The following is a 20,818-nucleotide window of genomic DNA, read 5'->3' as shown; positions in this document are numbered from 1 at the left end:
AGCCTATAAATGCACACATGCGTCTCTTTTACCATGCGCGTCTCTTTCTAATAGGACCTCAAGTCACCAGCAACGGGCTCTGGGTCTGAGGATGGGGAGCAAACGGCTGCAGCTGGCCCCGGTTCTCCCTCATGCATGAGGCTACCGGCGGGAGGCCGTCGGCGCTCCCTCCCGCTTTAACAGACTAATGTGGACCAGCAGCCGGTGTCAGCCGCTGTGCGCTCCCCATCCAGCCCCGATCCCAGTCCCCCTGACGAGCAACCGGGGCCATCAGATGCTGCTGCCCGCTCCCATGTGTGACCTCCGCGGCTTCCTCGGGTCCCCCGGCAGCCAAGAGGTGAAGAGCAGAGGGAGCTGCTGGGGTTTCTCCGGGAAGTGACCGAGGACGCACGGGCTGAGCAGCAGACGGAGCGATTTTCAACTATATTAGAGACAGTTTTATTTTATTTTTTTAATGTAAAAAAAATAAATAAAATTCAAATTTCTCTGCCTTTTAGGCGTAGCCTACCTCTGTTTCCATTCTCACCATATTCATAACCTTGGTCACGGTGCGTAATGACCGTTGCCATGACAGCACATATTTTCATCATAAAGGCCGGCATGTTTGTCTTTTGCTGGAATCACTTCTGTGTCTTCTCTGGATCACCAGCTGGTTTGCTGCGTTTGTTTGATGTGTCTCTCATTCAGTGTTCATCATGCTTATGAATTGTGTTTGTGTGTGTTGCCATGGAATTTCTCTTCTGGAGAATAAATTCTTACTAAACATTAACAGCATTTCCTTGTTTTAAATCGCACATTTTGCTCTTACAGCTAGATCTATGGTTATTTGGGAATTGTATTTATTTATTTAGGAATAAAAAGAAAGCACTTTGGTTCATTGCCAGTAAGTGTCAAACAGCCACATGATCGTTGTCTAATCCAAGTCGCATAAAGGATAAAAGTTGGACAATTTGTATCGCACCTTTCTTATCAGTGCTACAAGTGCTTCACAAAATTAAAATGTAGCATACAGCAGACAGAATAACACAAAAAAACTGAATAAAAACAGAAACAGAAACGCTTTTTAGGCATTAGGGATTTTTTGTTCTACCTTTTTTGAGGTAGACAAGGCTCACTATAGGCTGGCATAATTTAGATGAATTAAACATTAATCTGAACTTTGTTAAACGTTTTTATGTGGATAAAACATGAGCCTTAGAATAATTTAGACAGCTGTCATCCTGTGTGGGAGGAGCCTCAACGCAGCGCTTCACACGTCAGTTCAATATGGCGGAGTGAGGACGTTCCAATTGACAAGCCAGGTTCACTCGCCTCCTCGCATCTTCTCCTCGTTTCCTCCGTGACCTTTGACCGAGGAGTCGAGGAAGAGACGCGAGGCGAGGAGACGAGGAGAAATCGTTACCAAATGGAATGCACCCAAGGACTAGGGCTGAGATCATGACAGTGTGTGTGTGTGTGTGTGTGTGTGAGTGAGTGAGTGAGTGAGTGAGAGAGAGACAGAGAGGAGAATGTGGTGGAGGAAGAAAATGAGGGGGAAACAAATTTGAATAAGGTTAATAAATGTTATTTTGAATGTTTTGTTGCACAACATTTGATTTATGATTGTAGCCTATATGAGCCTGTTCTCTTGCCATTCAAATGGCAAAATGAGTTTTTTAGGCCTTGAATCTAATTCAGTGAAGTTGTAAAATTCTTCTATTATTGTCAGACGACGATGAAGAATATAACACGTGGACATGTTTCCTACCTTTTATTGAGCAGGCTATAATTCAACTGTCCTGCAATTTGGTCATTTGGATTCGGTCACCATACACCCAGACCACAACATTTAGGTATACTTCTTTTTCTAGCATGGTTGTTATATATTTAGCCATTATTTGCATACAGACAATTCTCTGGTGGACCTCCATGAAGGTGCCAGCTGTGGTTGACTGATTTGTGATCTGCAAGCCTCAATTGTTCTCAACAACAGGCTAATGGGACACAGCTGACCCTGCTGGCTTGAAACGACACGCTCAGCAGCTCAGAAACTGAATTATGCCACCAATTACAAAAAAGGAGTGATTAAAAACATGTCTTTCATTTTCCTTTCTGTCTTAAAATCTTTTAAAAACTTTTTTCAGAAGATGTGTTATCATGGCGGATGCATGGGTTGTTTCCTCTGTGGGTGATACAGATAAGGCACTCTCTCTCTTTTCTATAGATGCTAGACCGATATTATTCAGTTCATCAGTTTGCAGCAAAACTAGCCATTTCTGCTATTAAATTTGGCGATTTATCGGCATGCTGCTTTCATGCATGTTAATGATGTAAAGAGGAAGGAAGGAAGTCTGCTCTTTTTTTACCAGCTTGTTTCTCTCCTGTCTACAGACTGTGTCAACCACAGAAGACCACATCCTTCTCCATTGTAAGTTCTGTCGGAGAAATTGTGTTTTAATGTTTTGTTTTATGGTTTATTGCTTAAAATTTAACAGCCATTTGAAAAGTTATCAAGCAGGATTTCATATTATTTTGGAGAACTGCCCAATTGCATTAATACTTTGTTCAATGACAAGGGTAATGATAGAGTACAGTAGACAGCACATTGTCAGCTAAATTTTAGTAGAGTTTTGTTTTTGATGTGACTAACTGATATATTTCTCATGTTATGTCCATTATCTCCCTGCTGATGTGTTTTAACGTCTCTGAAGCCTCGACAGAGAGAGGAGAGGACCAGCTATGAGTTTTACAGCGGCAGCAAGTGGATTCGTTGTCTTCCTTCTGTCTGTGTCAGGTATTGTACATTTACATTTTAATATTAGGCATTTTGCTGGAATGTAAGAGTAACTTACAGAGAGTGTAAGGGTAGAATAAGCTTAAATTCCTACCTGCCTAGATTGCACTATATTTACTATTCAAAGCATCAGTCAGTACAGACTCTATTTTCTTTCATGCATCTCTCCCTTCTCATTTTTTATATTCTACCTTTTATCCTGTTCAGTTAAACTGCCTCATGGTCCACTGGTCCAATGCATTCCTGTTCCTTCTCTACTCCTCCATACTGTACGACACCCTGCCTCAATCCACATAACTAACTGTAGAAGGCATGTGTACATCTTCCACTGTCTTTTACACTGTAAATTCATAATATGTATGACTGAACATACAGTTTGTCTGTAGACTGCCCCAAGCCTGTGTTCGCCCTGGCTTAACCCAGACTGACATTATAAACATCAGAAACTTTATATATATAGCGCTTTTCAAAATAGACGTTACAAAGTGCCCAACAAACAGGAAGTGAAAAAAGGGGGGGGAAAGTTATGCAGAACAGGTCCCATGTTTTTACTTCATGAACTGAATACAACAGTGAGGTGCTGCTGCTTTACTGCTCCACCCCTGAGAGAAATTGTTTGGAGTTTTTGTATTTTACTGATTTTCTTTCCCTTTTTTCAGCTGTCAGAACACAAAATGATCTGGCAATTGTCTGTCTGGAAGATGTTTGTGTTACACTTAACACACACTGTAGGCATTTGGCTGACACATTTAACCCCAGTGACTTCCAATGAGCAGAAAGCACTTAAAGGAATAGTTCATCAAAAATAATGAGTATTCTGTCATGAGCTACTCACCCTTGAAACACAGGGGAAAGTTGCCAGCCCAACTCTGTGGCAGCCTTGTCCAAAACAACTGAAGTAAAAGAGGATTGTTTCTTTAGAGTTCCAAGAAGGACAAAAAAAAAAAACCAGAAAATGACTCCAAACAGCCTGTGCAACATAATTTCAGTCTTCTGAAGCCAAACAATCGCTCTGTGAGGGCAAAAGATCTATATTTACATAATTTCACTACTGCCGTTGTCGGGAAATTGTTCTCCCAGACCTCACATGTTCACGCTCTGCTCAACGAGAACGCACAACCTTCCAGCAGTGTAAACTATTCCGTAGTCTGTGCCGATTATGAAATTTTAGCTGACGATTATCAGCCTCGGGCCTAAACATGCCCAAGCAGCCGTAGCTTCTCTGAGCTTGTGTGAGCACTGTGCCCGTTTCACCATGAAAAGCCTCCGCCGCAGATTAGCAGGCCAAGCTAACCTGTCCAACATGGATCCAATGCTAGGAGCGCACGTTGCGGAGGAATCTGGCATGGAATTTGACAAGTTGATCACACCAGGTGCTAGCTGGGCCGACCAGCTGGACTCGGCTGATCCTCTACCAGGGGAAATCGATGATGGCCGCGAGGACATCCACTCTGATATCCTAGGTGGAGACGCTGACGACTCTGACACCTCCGGTGGGGTGTCGGATAACCTTCTTTCGGAGGACAATGACGACAATGACGGTCTCTCAACTCCTGACACACGGCGCTCATGGAGGTGATGCTACCGGGGTCTACATAGACACTGGAGCAAAATCTGACTGGCTTGTACAAGGGGGGGTGTTTTGACTCTGAGGAAACAGCATAGTAATATGATTCCATTTTTTTTACTGTGGTCACACCTCCAAGTACCAAAATCACAATAAATACTAAGAATTTCCACATCCTAGGATACCCCCCCACTGCCTGGACATGGAAAGGCTGTGTAGTTGAGGCTTTAGCCAAATTATTATTGCTCCAGTGACAAAAACACCTTTAAGGAATAACAGACTGCAGGCTAAGGTCACAGGACGGATAGGCTATTTGGTGTCGGTACATTTCAGAGCATGTGTGCTGGGTTAATATAAGTTTAATCTCTCACTGCAGTGAGTTTTAATTTAAAAACTTCTTAGATTAGTGAAACAATTTGGAAGACAGGTACACACTTAGGTTTATAGATTATAGAAAATAATCGCGATATTTCATATAATTGCTATCACGCGATTATACGATCATCGGCACAGCCCTACTATTCTGTTAAATGGAAGCCACTGCACGCAAAAGTATTAAATATTCTCATGTCCCTAGAATGATAATGTATCATGCCTTCAGATGCATATTCAGTTCTACTTAGATTGATACATGATGAGGAACTTCTAGGACAGCTGCTGCAGTAGATCAGCACTTTTTGCTCTGAGGAGTTTGAAGCTCGCCCACAAAATTCCCACAAAATGTAGTCCAGGTCTCTAGCTGGTTCACAGACTGCAGCAGCTCCACTACAGATGAAAGTCTGTCCTGTAATGTTTTTATGAATCTGATTCTGGTTTCTGATGTGCTCTGTGTTACAGTGGTACAGGGTCAGGATGACTGGGGAGTGACTTACACTTCTACTGAGATCTGTGCCTTAAAAGGATCAACAGTGGACATACGCTGCACCTACACATACCCAGCCTACCTACATTACCTTACTGTCACAGCTGAAAAAACATTCTGGTTTACTAAACAGGAGGGTGATGAACCTGTGGATCTGAGAACAGACTCAAAGTATGAAGGTCGTGTGGAGTATCATGGTCAGAAGAACTGTATCCTGAGAATCAAAGACGTGAGAGAGACTGACTCAGCTGTGTACAAGTTCAGGTTCATAACAAACCATCCAACTGGGAAATATACTGGTTCACCTGGAGTCACTTTGACTGTCACAGGTAACATTGTGATTGGATGATTTGTTAATTCAGTTTCAAATAGTGTTCAACATCTTGGGAGTGCTATTTTGTGTGTGTGTGTGTGTGTGTGTGTGTGTGTGTGTGTGTGTGCATGTGTGTGTGATTCAAGGTGTAGTTTAGTTACTCTCCAATGACATTTCTGTTCTTTGTTCACAGATCCAGATCTCCAGGTGCAGGTGACCAGACCTTCAGTCTACCAGTTTTCTACCTGGGCAGAGCTGCAGTGTCACAGCAGTTGTCGTCTAGCTGGTCATACTTCCTACATCTGGTACAAGAATGGACAGGAAGTTGAGAAAAAAACGTCTTATTCTTATACAGGCTACTTTTATCCTCAAGACAGCTATTCCTGTGCTGTAAAAGGAAAAGAGGATTTCCGCTCTCCTTCAGTGTGTGAGTTTACTCCAGTGTGTCACTAACATAACACCATCTGATGGCAACCTTTACCTAATGTACTGTACCATGACTGCATGCATTTAATGTGTGACGCCAGTAGTGACACCCCTCCCTCCACCCAGTCTGTGTTAGAGACACAGACAGGACAAAGGCATTTATGTTAGGGTTAATACTCCTGTCAGTGCCCCTGACCAAGGCACTGGCAAAAGAACTGGAGTTGGTCCCCGGGCGCTGTACTGCAGCTGCCCACTGCTCCTAGTGTGTGTATAGGATGGGTCAAATGCAGAGGATAAATTTCCCCATGGGGATAATAAAGTATACAAATACAAATACTAAAAATAGTGCCATGCTCTACCCATTGAGCTATACAGGAACACTGCTGCTGTTAGTTCCCCAACAAGAATACAACCTGCTCTGTATTACTGCAGTAAAAGACGAAATTCTAACAGTGATGTTTAAAAACGGTTTCATCTTTCAGGTGTCCGTGATCAAACCTGCAACAGAGTGACTTACACCGACAGAAGCATCTGTGCCTTGAAGGGCTCATCAGTGGACATTTCTTGCACATACAACAGTTATCAAGATGATGTTAAATCAAAATTCTGGTTCAGTCCCAAATATAGTGATCAGTGGCGGGTATCCTCACAACCTGAGACCCTTAGTCGGGACTCAGGTCGTGTTCAGCAGCTTGAAGAGAGAGGACGCTCCATTCTGAGAATCACTGACCTGAGAGAGAGCGATTCAGCCGAGTATCGCTTCAAATTCAAAACACCGTGGTTTGAATGGGGAAATGATTTTCCTGGTACAACTCTGACTGTCAAAGGTACTGTTGAACACAAACTGATATATACAACAGCATGGTACATTTAAACTAATACTGTTGAATATTGTGGTAACAATTTAATGTAAACATTTTTTGTACTCCCCCATTCAGACTTTGATTGGATGATCCATCAATTTACTTACTAATAGTTTTGATTGTGTGTGTGTGATTGAATATATATATAGTAACCAATGACATTTCTGTTCCATGTTCACAGATCCAGATCTGCAGGTGCAGGTGACCAGATTATCAGTCCACCAGTTTTCTACCCGGGCAGAGCTGAAGTGTCACAGCAGTTGCTGTCTAGCTGGTTCTCCTTCCTACGTCTGGTACAAGAATGGACAGAAAATTAAGGAAGAAACTTCTTCTTATACAGGCTACTTCGGTGCTGCAGACAGCTATTCCTGTGCTGTAAAAGGACTTGAGGCTTCCCGCTCTCCTTCAGTGTGTGAGTTTACTCCACAGTGTGTCACTCACATAAAGCCACCTGGTGGAGCCTTTTACCTAATGTACCATGACAGCATGTATTTAGGTTAGGCTATGTATCGGTGGGCTATTATCTCTTGCTAAAATCTGCTTTGTGTGTCTTGTGCTTCCTGATGTTTGTCCTATATCATTCTGCTCTATAGTTGATTGTTGATCAGTTATAGTTAATTTTCTGTAAAGTCATTTGAGCATGTGATAAAGGGCTTGTAGTTCAAGTGTGTGTGTGGGGGGGGGGATTCCCACGGAATATTTGCCTCTTACACATTGTCAATTATTCAATCTTTGGCCTTTATCAACATAACCATGTGCTTCATTCACAAGCCTGTGTCTCTAACCTTCAGGAGCTGCCATCCCATAACTATGAGCAATTAACTATTTAAATAAGTTCCACGATAAAGCATCCTTATCTTAAAGTTCATGCATGTTAATATCATATCTTCCAGATGCTCCAAAGATCCCCTCGGTGTTGGTGAGTCCCTCTGGTGAAATAGTGGAGGGCAGTTCAGTGACTCTGACCTGCAGCAGTGATGCCAACCCAGCAGCTACTTACACCTGGTACAAGGAGAATGGAAATCCAGACCATAAACCTTTGAAAACAGGACCACAGCTTGACTTTGTTTCCATCCAGTCCTCTGACTCTGGAGAGTATTACTGTGAAGCTGAGAATGAGTTGGGGGGATACAGATCTGACTCCATCTCTATTAATGTAAAATGTGAGTGAAACTACTGTAAACACAACAAACATCTTAAATTTGTCAACTCTTGTATTCTTTATTAACCAAGGAAAGGTTTTGCTGAGCATGTATGTTTTTTCTGCTCTGCTCTGCTTCACTTTCTCAACTGGGAGCTGCCCAGTACAACCACAGTGTGTGACTGTAGTTCACTGAGCAGCTCCACTGCAGCACTTGGAGATGAAGTGCATTGCTCAAGGGCACAGTGACAGCAGATGTTGAGGGACAGGAGAGCGTTACTGATTCACTTCTGTGATCCAGATTTTCCCAGCTGTTCGTGGAATTCAAACCATCAGACTTCCAGTCACAAGCTCACTTCCAAGCTTTCAGATGCTGCCACCCACATAATTATTTACTACTTATTGTTTAAATACAGTATGTGTCATTGTTAAAACACATTCTCATTTTATAATTAATCCATGTTAATCTATGTCCTCCAGATGGTCCCAAGAACACTTCAGTGTTGGTGAGTCCCTCTGGTGAAACAGTGGAGGGCAGTTCAGTGACTCTGACCTGCAGCAGTGATGCCAACCCAGCAGCTACTTACACCTGGTACAAGGAGAACCGAACACTGCATCAAGGACCAGAGGAAAGTTACAATTTCACCTCCATCAGCTCTGAGGACAGCGGGACGTACCACTGTCAATCTGAGAATCAATACGGACAGTTCAACTCTTCCTCTCTATTCATAGATGTCCAATGTAAGTAGAAAACATTAGCAAATCTCTTAGGCTGACAATGACTTTACAAGAACATTATGACATTCTAGTCAAACCCCCTGAGAACCTAAAAAGCTCAAGCGCACTTGTTCAGAAATAACAGACTTCAGCAGACATGCATTGGCTAATGAGAATTGAGTTTTCTACAAAGCTGTGTAATAAGATAATAAACATCGAACAAAAAGTTCAGAACTTTGTGTTTGGTAGATTATTTCTCTGTTGTAACAATGCTTCTTGGCAATACATTTTATACCGTTGGAAAGCCTGTTTATTTCCCTTTTAAATGGTGCCTCATTTGTAAGGAACATGCATTTGTGGGATGAGCAGCACAGCTGAGTATGTGGGTTGCGCTCATGAAAAATTTGCCAAATCTTCTCTGCCAATGCCAAACAGCTTATTCTGCTGTTGCTATTGACTCTTGTTTTGAGCTTCCGATACCCCCAGGTGCTGACAATCAGGTACCTGATTGGCACCTGCACTGGAACCTGAACATGTGGAGGAACGTTATGTGCAGCGATGAGTCCAGATTCTGCCTACGGAAGTTGGATTGTAGGATCAAAGTGTTGAGAAGACGGGGAGAAGGCTATGCTGATTGCTGCACCGATAGAGTAACACCTTTTGGTGGAGGCAGTGTGATGGTGTGGGGCGGCATCTCCATCACTGGAAAAACAAGGCTTGTCATCATTGGAGGCGATCTCAATGCAGAGAGATATCGAGATGAGATTCTGCAACCAGTGGCAATCCCATATCTCCACAGACTGGGACCAAACTCCATCCTCCAAGATGACAACGCTCGCCCCCACAGAACGGGGTTTATCAGAGACTACCTCCAGAATTTGGGAGTAGAGAGAATGGAATGGCCTGCCAACAGTCCTGACCTCAACCCAACTGAACACTTATGGGATCAGCTTGGGCGTGCTGTTCGTGCTAGAGTGACCGACACAACCACGTCGGCTGACTTGCGACAAATCCTGGTTGAGGAGTGGAATGCCATCCCACAGCAGTGTGTGACCAGGCTGGTGACCAGCATGAGGAGGAGGTGCCAGGCTGTTGTGGCTGTGTATGGTTCTTCCACACGCTACTGAGGCTCCTGACTGTTTGTTAAATGAATAAATTGTAAAATTGCCAATATGTCTTGTTTCTTCCTTGTTACTGATAGACTTCAATCATCCAATCCACCAAACAACACCAAACAAGAGTCAATAGCAACAGCAGAATAAGCTGTTTGGCATTGGCAGAGAAGATTTGGCAAATTTTACATGAGCGCAACCCACATACTCAGCTGTGCTGCTCATCCCACAAATGCATGTTCCTTACAAATGAGGCACCATTTAAAAGGGAAATAAACAGGCTTTCCAACGGTATAAAATGTATTGCCAAGAAGCATTGTTACAACAGAGAAATAATCTACCAAACACAAAGTTCCGAACTTTTTGTGCGATATTATATTGTATTACTCACAATACAAATTTCTTTCCATATCTTACAGTAAATACTAATGAATTATGTCTGTATACATTTCTTCCTTCAGATTCTCCGAAGGTTCCCTCATTGTTGGTGAGTCCCTCTGGTGAAATAGTGGAGGGCAGTTCAGTGAATCTAACCTGCAGCAGTGATGCCAACCCAGCAGCTACTTACACCTGGTACAAGGAGAATGAATCCTCACCAAAAGCATCAGGACAGACCTTCACCATCACTGACATCAGACCTGAACACAGTGGGAATTATTACTGTGAAGCCCAAAACGGAAGAGGACATCATACCTCCATTTTACAGTTGACTGTTGTGGCAGGTAAGTTATGCCAGTTCACCTACACACACACCTCCGTCCTGCACCAGAGGTGATCCATGTCTTAATGTAACACACCATCTTATGTAATGCAAAATGTTTGGGCTGTCGGGGCTCTGCGCTGCTTAAACAGTGCATACCATAATTCCCCTAAGCACTGTGCTTTCCAAAAAGTGTTACACATGAACGAATGAATGAATGAGCTCACACACACAGCCCAGCTCTTATAGGGGCGTTCCCACAAGCACCTAATAATGCACTGATTAATTTAGCACACAGCATGACACAGACGCTTTCCATGTCTGGCGCCATCATACTGGAGAATTGGCTGTGTGCAAATAATGTTAATATTACAACTAGGCAAGAAAAAGATAGATAACTGAAAAAACGTTTTGTGGTGTGAATGTAGGTCAATTCAGTAGGCCTAATAAGCAAAAGTAAATTTTCTGATGAGGTTTGTTTCCAAATTTAGGTTACTATGACTCCGTAAACGGTCTTGTTTTTTTTTTTTTACCTTAGTCTACTTCAAAGCACAAGTTGTAGCTCAGAAGAGTCAGATCATTTAACCTGAACTGTGTTTTGGCATTGATAGCAAACTAGCCAGGAAGATAATTCCATAAAGCAACAGGTGTTAAAATTAATGTACCTACTACTAGCCACTAATGCTAGCTTCTGCAGATACATTGAATGCTTGAATCACATGTTTTCACAGTGATGGTTAGCTAACCAGATACTATGGTTAGTTAGCTACCAGATGGTGGGCAAACACCTTGACTGATGTTTCATGAATTTATTGAAATGACACACTGTAAGAGCTGACTAAAACAGTAACTGAAACAGTAAAAAAATCCCTTTACAATCTTACCATTGTCAGAGAAAATAATAAAACTAGCCATAAGATAGATTGTTTGTAGTTACTTCTGCATGGATGTTCAATTACAAAATACAATCAACACAAAATGAAAAACAAAGTGTACAGTGCATGCTAGCATAAGGCTGCGGCCGCACTGACCCGTTGTGTCTTTCTGTCTCAAATTAAATTAAATTAAATTAAATTCATTCTCAGTGAGAGCTGATGACGCGTCCATTTCCGTTTCCGCCCGTTTTGACAGACAGAACGTTAAACCCAGTTGAACTTTTTCTGGACGGATTCGTCATGGCAAATTAGAGGCGTTTTTTTTTTAATAGCGGCGAACACGTTGACGTTCCAAAACAGCCCAACAGACAGAAATCTATCCGTTAGTAATTCTGTCAGTGTGGCCGTGGCTTGCTAAGGCTATATCATTCATGCTAGTGGACGACATGGTGACTATATAGTTAACAAAAATAACAACCCATGACATAAAACATAAATGGCAAAAAAACCCCATGCATACCCTTTTCATTCTCCAACTGAGGTACTAATCAGTACAGGTATGGACATCTTTGTAGGCAACTTTACAGGCAAACAAAACTTAACATGAAGTACGGAGTGTGGCGTTGGCTGGCTACGTTGGCTACACTAAGCTAGAGGGTGGCAGAACATGCCACAGGAGCCCCTAAGGACAAACCGTGCATAAAGGCTAATGGCTAAAATAAACGTACCTACAGAGAAATATCACCGGTTACCAGTCTCGCTTTACCAGATTTTTCTCCCGCTGAAGGTTACATGTCCCACAATGACAGGTGAAGAGGTAGGTAGCAAGTTTAAAAAGTTTACTCGCTCGCTTCATCGATTCCACCATTATGAGAATTTTTTCAGGGATGGGAGGGGGAGAGTGCCGCTTTCAAACAGCGAGAGAGGAGACAAGCTAGTTTTAAAATAAAGAAAAGCTACTGAATGGGTCAGGAGGAACTACGACTCGGTCCGAACCTGACAACAAGCGTTAGAAAAGAGGTGAAAACAACAACGCAGCTGGCCCACGTTTGCGGCTATTTATCATGGAAATCTCCACGTAGCAGACGTTAGCTTCAGGATTGGTTATAGCGTCTGAAATCGCTTATTGCAGGTTTAAGATAATAAACTTGCAACATTTACGAGAAAGCAATACAACAAATGCTTACCAATACAAAAAAAACAAATGACACTCAAATAAGGGTTATTTACACTGACATTATCAAAACACCAAATCAATCAGAGCATCAGTGGTCAAAAACAGCACAAAAATGAACCATGTTTAATGAATTCTGTTGAGACGGCCAAGTTAAGAAACACAATCAGCTGTTGTCCAGAGTTGTCCAAGAAATGAGGACCTCAAATATGGCCGCCGAAGGGCGTTATGTTGCCTTAGAGCCCTCTATTTTTGTACCACCACTTAAAATTTCAAATTTACAAGAAATAGTATTGCATATAAGAACACAGTTTACATGCAGTAAATGTGTTTTTAGAATGCTATGTGTGTTTTAGGAGGGCCATAATTCTGAATTATCTTATAAAATACCTCAATTACTCATTATGACAGACTTCAGAGGTATTTTAACAGCAACTATATTGTATATTGTTGTTTTTTTGTCAGATTATCAGTCAATAATGGACCCAAACATCCTGTAATCCCCTTATTAGTTGTCCGTATTTTCATCTGATCTCTTCTCAGCCCCATGGAAATCAACAGCTGCTGCAGTAACTACGAATCTTCTCCTGGTTATCATACTCCTCATATTTGTCTTCATATGGATTAGGTGAGCAATTCTGTTTCACTGTGGTTATGTTCACTTAGGCATTTAAAATTCAGCCATTTGATCCGACACTCAGTAATTCAGTTATTCATTTATTCTCCTAACCAGAAGGAAGAGGGCCTCCAAACAACCATCTGGACGTGGAGAAAGACCAGACAACGGGCTGCAGGTGAGGAAGAGGAATTAAACAATTCCAGTGCAAAAGAAAACTACTGTCCTCATGCAGTCTGTCTCCCCAGCTGAGACTGCAGAGTCACTCCCTGTCTTCCAGTACAACTTGAAAACTCACCTGACTGAGTATCACTTTGTCTCTCTTTCCTCTACCTTCTTCACCCAAATAAATCCTCCTGTCCCTATCACCGTCTCTTCTATCTTCCTGCACTCGATCAACTTCCTCTCTTGTTAAAAATTAAAAACCTTAAAAACTTTTCTTTTCTCCCTGGATTTTGTTCCTTTACCTAGCTCTTCTCTGTCATAAATTAGCAAATTATTGAGACAGGAATATTTGTTTCATCATCATGGGTGAATTTAAAAAGTGTATTCTACTGTTCCATTAATTCATTTGGTCTGAATATGAGTCAGCTAAATGTCTAAAATATAATATAAATGTCTGAAGTGGGGGGGTGAGGTTCACCAATAAAATTGAAGAACACAGACAGTTCAATCCATAAACGTGTTACTATTTTGAACAGAAAGGCCTTAAAAGGGCATTAATTAGTCTAAGAACTTTATGGAGCTCTATCAACAACCAGTAGGAATTGCAACAATATCAAGAGAACTGATTTCTTCCTACATCCGCCCCCAGCTCCTCTCATCCTCTTGTATTTTATTTTTCCTAAATGACATCACATTTCTGGGCTATTTATTAGAATTTATAGCCTAGAAATTTGATCTTACTATTCAAGCAAAAACAATGAACCATTTGGTGTAATTTGCTAATTCCTGCCATTTCCAGGAAAACGGGTCTGATTGTGGAAAAGAGAACCCACTTGAAATAAAATTACATATTTTTCACTACAACTATGATTATTTTTGTTTTTTACTGTCCTACCCCTAGTAGATTATATGTTTATAAGTAAAAAAAAAATTGCACAATTGCTTTATTTCAATATTGATATTGTCGAATATTGGCCCAAGCCTACTCGTTCATAGCACCATCTGCTATTGTTGAGCAGTTGAAGATGTAAGTAGGTATAAGGGAGCAGATTGGGAGTGTCTTGAAATTCCAGTGGGTGAGGGGTTTTTGTTCCAAAACAGAGTAAGAGCCATAAAGCGAGTTTTCTAAAATGTAATGTAACCTTGTCTGTGTGATGTCTACCCATCAGCTAAACCCAGGTCATGTGTGTGACACTTCAGCTGCAGCACAGACACAACCGACAGAGCAGCAGGACGACCTTGACTACGCCACCGTCCACTTCTCTAAGACACAGTCAGATCCTCTCTACTCCAACTTCGAGCCTCAGAGAAGAGAGGAGGAGGAGGAGACTGTCCAGTATGCTGCTGTCAACTTCAAAAGACCCCAAACTGATCTTGGGTGAGCCGGCCTTCACATTACAGCTGAATGAACCACCAAATTGGCACACTGTGCTTGCTATGAGATTAAAATGCATGAGTTTTAAACAATGTCTTTTATAGATTATCGCCATTTTATTACCGTTGTATTTAAATGTTCTATTTTTTTTAACCTGTTTTTAATTCATGTTTATGACTTTCCTCCTATCTTCAGAATGCACAAATTTATTTTTTTCCCTCTCAGAACCAGAAGCCAGGAAGCTGATGAGGATCCATCTGAGCTGTACAGCACAGTCCAAAAACCCTACACAAACCCCAGATTCTGAACACAACACAACTTTCTGGTCTATGATTAAGACATGGTGTTATTGAATCTTTACTTAAGCAGGTAGCCACAATGAGATGAAAATTCTGGCCAAGATGGCAGCATCATGACAACCATAAAGGTTAAACATATAAATAACATAGAACAATGTACATATGTAAAGCTCTTGTGTGAAACCACTTAGCTTCATGTTTTTTTGCTCCTGCTTACTCAACACAGGTCAGCTCTATAAAGCATTTACCTGTTTCCACAACCTAACTTCACTTGAAACAAAGGAATCAAATTTAGCAAAGTATTTATGAGTTACTACACAGGAAGTTGTGGCTCTACATTTGTTCTCAACACTGATCCTGTATGTACACACTGAGGCTCTGCTCACAACATTACACCCTAACCTCAGATAGAGAGCTCTGGCCGCCACAGTGGAGGTCCTCAGCTCAAAACAGCATGGTACATTAAAGTCACAATGAAAGGAAAAATGACTTTTTCACCTTGTCAGCTATTTTTTCATGTCATCATGGACGTTCTGTGGCAGTTTCAACAGTTTCAAATGAAACGGCCCGACAAGCAGAGGGGGCCCCACACGCCCATGAAAATGTTTGAAAAAAGTTAATAAACATTAAGAATTAATTCATAATTATCTAAATGATGCCCTAAAAAAAGCCATGCATTCGGCATTTGTGAGTAGGCTACATAGGTGCATCCAGTGCATGAAAGACCCTCAACCTTGCCACAAACACCTGGCTGTCAGTAGTCCTGCAGTTGCTAGGCAACAACTCAAGTACACAGCAACACGTACACAGCACGTGCAGTGAAAGAGGTGCAGGTAGTTCAAACTTGAAAACAAGGCTAAAGCTTATTAAAACGTAATTCAGGTCAACAATGACTCAGGAGCGCTTCACAGCCTTGGCCCAGATTTCTATCGAACACAGAATCACTCGAACCCTAGACAAAGAGGAACTGCTGAATGCTTTTGCAGCGCGGAAACAGAGACGCCAGAATTTTAACTAAAGGTGAGCAGCGAGTTGTAGGCTACTTTTTAAAATTTTGAATCGCTTCTGCCTCACTTAGTTTTACTATACAAAATTTCATCCTAAATTATCCCAAACTAAACTGAAAACTTAATTCTGTCTCCCTCCCCCCCTCTCGCTATTTCAGAAAATCATTCAATTGTACCTGGTGTTTTTAAAGGACAGCTCCACACTCTTCACTCATTTATTTTAGAAAACAGTTTTCTGTTCACTTTATATGTTCCATATTGAATGTTATAATGTTATTTTTTTCCGTTTTCATTTGAATGCATCAATTGCAACATTAACATTTGCCGCAGTTTTTAATTTCTTGTGCTGGAAAAATACAACTTAGACTGTGTACTGTGCTGTAAGAGTGGAAAACTACTGAGTGTCTGTATAACAACTTGTGTGACCAGGTCACGACCAGGTCATGACAAGGTCAGAACTCCTTTTGCATGAGCAGAGCCAGTTTGAGCAGGATCCCCACACTCCCTGCGCTCAGCTTGTTTTTTAAGAGAAAATAAGAAGCTGCGGCTAGGAGGTGGGTGAAACTGTTCAACTGTCTGAGGTGAACCTGTCTGTCCGAGGCAGACAGATAGCGAGGAGGAAGAGACCATACTCGGTAGCAGTTCCTTTCTTTCCAGGCTGACGGAGATGTATAAATATACTTAAGAGCAGAGTTAAGAGCAGATCGCTGCTCATTGCTGCACCCACACCGTCATTGTCATCACACATCTGGAAGGGCCTTGCATCCTGTGTGAGCCTCTTCCCTCATAACGGATCAGGAAAGTGGATGGAAAGTGGTTCGATCGTAAAGGAGGCCACTCTTGGTAAATCACTCCATTTACACCCGAAGAGCTGGTATCAAGGAACAGACCTGGTAAATAACCATAAAACTCCAACACTCAGCCCTGTCTTTGGTAATCCCCAAAGAGACAGAGAGTCTGAGACGACACCCATTGGAATGTTGCCAAAATCAGAAGAAATCTTTGATACAGACTCATGAAACCTTGGGTATCACATTGTGGTGGACTCTAATGTATATGTCTGATTTTATGTGTAAGTGTGATGTTTTATATAATAGTTATTTGCATTATTCAATTTCTTTATCTTTACACGGGGCTTAGAGATGTTTGATATTAAAGTGTTCAGGAATTTGTGCTGAGTTTAATAATGTTAATGTTACGACGGTCAGTTATATTGGATAGATCTGGCAACCAAAATTAGGGTTTCATGCATATGTAATGAGTCGTAACACTAGACATGCCAGCCCACGCACACACCCCTCAACTGATCACAACAAAACCAAACACATTTCATGCACTTTACGTGGTCGCGACACGTGTGCTAACGGAGTCTGACAACAACTTTGTTCCAAAGTTTGTCTCCAAAGACAGACTCAACTGCATCATCATCACAAGCCAAGTAGAAAGCCTGTTTCATCCCAAACAGTGAAGAGAGCTGTAATGGAAAATTTTATCATGTGCTTATAATTTTGATAGGTACTTTCCTAAGTTGATTTTAGCTTATCAAACTTATCTCTGTGACCAGGGACATGACCCTAGCCAAAAGGGAAACTTCTGCTATCATACTTAGACTTCTGTTATCATATTCAAGACATCTGCTATCATACTCAGACTTCTGCTATTGTCCAGACAGAACAGACAACAGAAGATGCTATTTAAAGGGAACTTCACCCTTTGTCTGTATCAGTCTGCCTTGAGATGCTTTGAACGCTCAGTAGCTGATCCTTCCCTGCGCAGAGAAGCTCAATAAAGAATTACCTAGAGAGTTGTTCAAATTTGCCTTTATTACCAAAATTTCCATCACAAAAGCCTTGCTGCCTTGCCTGTCTGCCTGACAAATACACACACACACACACACACCAGCACACCTCACTATCAGCTATCCTGCTGAGTTTAACTCTGAAGAATCATCGGAACCACCAGAGTGGGTCAGCGTTAGCCTTGAGAGACCCACAGCCCTGTCCAGCAGCCTGCGTGCTCCAGCCTGCGTGCTTCACCCTGTTGAGATCAACTGAACAGACGTCGGATCTTCATCCTCCAGCACCTCGTCGAGCCGAGACTCCTCACAGCCTCACGGCCTCATCGTGCTTAATCTCCCTCCGGACCTCCGCTGGTGTCGTATGTACTGATCATTGTCCGCTGGGCATCATATCATACATCACACATAGCTATTCCATTACATTCATACATCTCACACATATCACACACTTTATTACGGCTCCCTATAGTTATAGTAACCATTCAGTTATTCAAAGATTCATTTGAGTCAGTTTTCCAGATAGTTATACTGTCGCCCCTTTATTCCTATCTTTCTGACTCATGTCTTCCACTGCTCATCTTCCATGATTGTGTCTGCCAAAATATTGGTTTAATTATCAGTATTGTATATTCACCTGATCATCTATTCCTATTGCCATTGATTCATCACAATTCATAGGTATACCTCTTGTATATACTGTACTATATTCACTTGTATTTACCTGATTATTGAGTGTGCTTTAGTTTAGTAATTAACATATTATCTTGCATAAAGTCACCTCGTGCTCATTGTGTGGGTTTAAATTCAAACATGCCGAGAGTTCACTCCTTCAGATGAGACATGCTGATGCTGTCTGTTATCTGGTGCCCCGTTCTTAATTCTCATTGAAGCTAACTCTAAATTATATTGATATCAGACACCATTAATACCTACCACCACTACAGGTGCAACCCAAGATAAAGTTCCTGGAACATGACATAAGCGGGGAGGGCAAAACCTTATCCCCTGATCGAGGCCATACAGCAGCTGCCTAAACCACAAACTAAAAGACAGGTTATGAGTTTCCTAGGAATGACGTCACACTGCAGACAGTGGGTTCCAAATTATGCAGAAATAGAAGCACCATTAGCAGGAATAGCCCACGGTAAAGAACTGACCCCGACTCAGAAAGTGACTTGGACACCGGAGGCAGAAAAAGCCTTTGTAGAACTAAAAGTGGCATTGCAAACAACGCCCACCCTAGGGTTACCTGACATGACCAGACCGTTCATAGAGACTGTAGACGAAAGACAAGGGTTTATGACATCAGTACTGCTACAAGAGCATGGGGGTAAAATGAAAGTAGCGTACTTCTCATCCAAACTTGATGCTGTAGCCCCAGGGCTACCAAAATGCCTTAGAGCAGTAGCTGCAGCAGAGGCAGCAGTCACAGCATCCAGGGATCTGGTGGGTTGTAATGATCTTACTCTCCTAGTTCCTCACGCTGTGTCCATCATACTGCTTGAACAAAAGACCACACATCTGTCTGCTGCCAGGTGGTTGAAGTATAACACAATACTGCTTGAAATGCCTATCATAACTGTTAAGAGATGCACTGTACTTAACCCTGCTACTCCCAACTCCAGCAATAACTGCTCCCCCAGGCCGGACATGCAGGAAGTTCCTCTACAGAATGCTGACTTAGAGCTGTTTGTGGATGGATCAGCTTCTCGCAACCCAGACACAGGCCTAAATAGAGCAGGTTATGCTGTGGTAACATTACATGACACATCGGAGGCAGAATCACTGCTTGGCAATTACTCGGCACAAGCAGCTAAACTAGTGGCCTTAACAAGAGCCAATGTGTTGGCTAAGGGCAACACACAACAGTTAACATCTGACTGATTTGACTCATCTACTGATAGTGGCCTTTGGAGTAGTGCATGATTTTGGCACATTGTGGAAACACAGAAAATACTTAACATCCACTGGAAAACCAATTGCACATCACAAACTAGTGTCTGAATTGCTTGAAGCTATCCAGTTGCCTGCACAGGTCGCAGTATGCAAATGTGAGGCTCACACTAACCAAACAGACTCTGTTTCACAGGGAAACGCAAGAGCAGATGCAGCTGCCAAGGCAGCGGCCACACAGAAGATAACAACCATTTGCTTAGTCGAGTCAGAGCTGCCTGTAACACCAGCCGCTGACGTACAGGAACTGCAAAGCAAAGCATCAAAAGACGAGGTCGCTCTGTGGAAAAAGAGTGGGTGTGCACAGCGAGAAAGGGTATGGTACGGCCCTGATGAAAAACCATGTCTGCCTAAATAATTATTCCCCTTCTATGCTAAGTTGACACATGGAAAGTATCATGTGTCAAAAGAGGAGATGTATCAGGAAATAAGTAGGTACTGGTACACAAAAGGCTTCACAAATTACGCGCAAAACTTTTGTAAACAATGTATAATCTGTGCTAAAAACAATGCTGGGAGAGGACAGCAAATGCCTCCAAGTGCACATCCACCGCCAGACAAGCCATTTGATCACCTCCAAATGGATTTCATTGAACTTACACCAAGTGAAGGAAAGAAATACTGTCTGGTGATAGTGGACATGTTCTCAAAATGGGTAGAAGCATTCCCTACATCAAAAGCAGATGCTGGAGCTGAAGCAAAGTCTCTGATAAGGGAAATCATTCCACGCTGGGGAATCCAGTAGTGACAATGGGACACATTTTGTGAACACGGCCTTAAGGGAGGTGAGAGAGTATTTGGGCATTGACATGAAACAACACTGTGCATACCAACCACAGAGTGGTGGTGCGGTAGAAAGAGAGAATGGCACCCTCAAAAACAAATTGTCCAATTCAAACCTGTTTCCTCACAACATTTTGCAAAAGGCACTACCCTTAGTCTTAATGCAAATGAGAGCTAGACAGCGCAGCAGGAGTGGGCTAAGTCCCTTCGAAATCCTGTTCGCTCGACCTCCCAACACGGGGATAGGGCCCCAGGGCAGACAACTGCCCACAACTGACCTATGTGAAGATGAAATGTAG

General features: G+C 42.2%; 1 protein-coding gene and 1 long non-coding RNA gene across 2 annotated transcripts; both read left to right on the top strand.

The window, feature by feature from the left end:
• Positions 1 to 1,497: 1,497 nt before the first annotated feature.
• On the top strand, positions 1,498 to 5,282 carry LOC139663050 (uncharacterized). The gene is made up of 3 exons (XR_011696692.1): positions 1,498 to 2,407; positions 2,691 to 2,773; positions 5,178 to 5,282. It is a non-coding gene; the product is annotated as an uncharacterized lncRNA (long non-coding RNA).
• A 1,114-nt stretch (positions 5,283 to 6,396) lies between these two features.
• On the top strand, positions 6,397 to 15,451 carry LOC139663051 (B-cell receptor CD22-like). The gene is made up of 10 exons (XM_071541579.1): positions 6,397 to 6,449; positions 6,608 to 6,768; positions 6,986 to 7,216; positions 7,698 to 7,967; positions 8,426 to 8,686; positions 10,236 to 10,496; positions 13,067 to 13,151; positions 13,257 to 13,317; positions 14,474 to 14,682; positions 14,905 to 15,451. Exons 1-10 carry the CDS (start codon positions 6,397 to 6,399, stop codon positions 14,984 to 14,986), a joined length of 1,674 nt encoding a protein of 557 aa, XP_071397680.1. The 3' UTR covers positions 14,987 to 15,451.
• Positions 15,452 to 20,818: the final 5,367 nt, after the last annotated feature.

The sequence above is a fragment of the Centroberyx affinis genome, unplaced genomic scaffold (assembly GCF_046629955.1).
Source record: "Centroberyx affinis isolate AG114_WGS23_722 - 3 ecotype Tasmania unplaced genomic scaffold, CSIRO-AGI_Caff_v1 ptg003902l_1, whole genome shotgun sequence".
In the NCBI taxonomy this organism is placed as follows: Eukaryota; Metazoa; Chordata; class Actinopteri; order Beryciformes; family Berycidae; genus Centroberyx; species Centroberyx affinis.
Note: the sequence above shows the minus strand (reverse complement) of the source record. Positions and strands in the feature narration are given on the sequence as shown.

Bases quoted from the DNA above. Each gene is read 5' to 3' on its own strand.
- LOC139663051 (XM_071541579.1), top strand. From the start codon at position 6,397: ATGTTTAAAAACGGTTTCATCTTTCAGGTGTCCGTGATCAAACCTGCA. The intron at 7,217-7,697 runs GTGAGTTTACTC...CATATCTTCCAG, and splicing joins TTCCCGCTCTCCTTCAGTGT to ATGCTCCAAAGATCCCCTCG. The intron at 13,152-13,256 runs GTGAGCAATTCT...TCTCCTAACCAG, and splicing joins TTTGTCTTCATATGGATTAG to AAGGAAGAGGGCCTCCAAAC.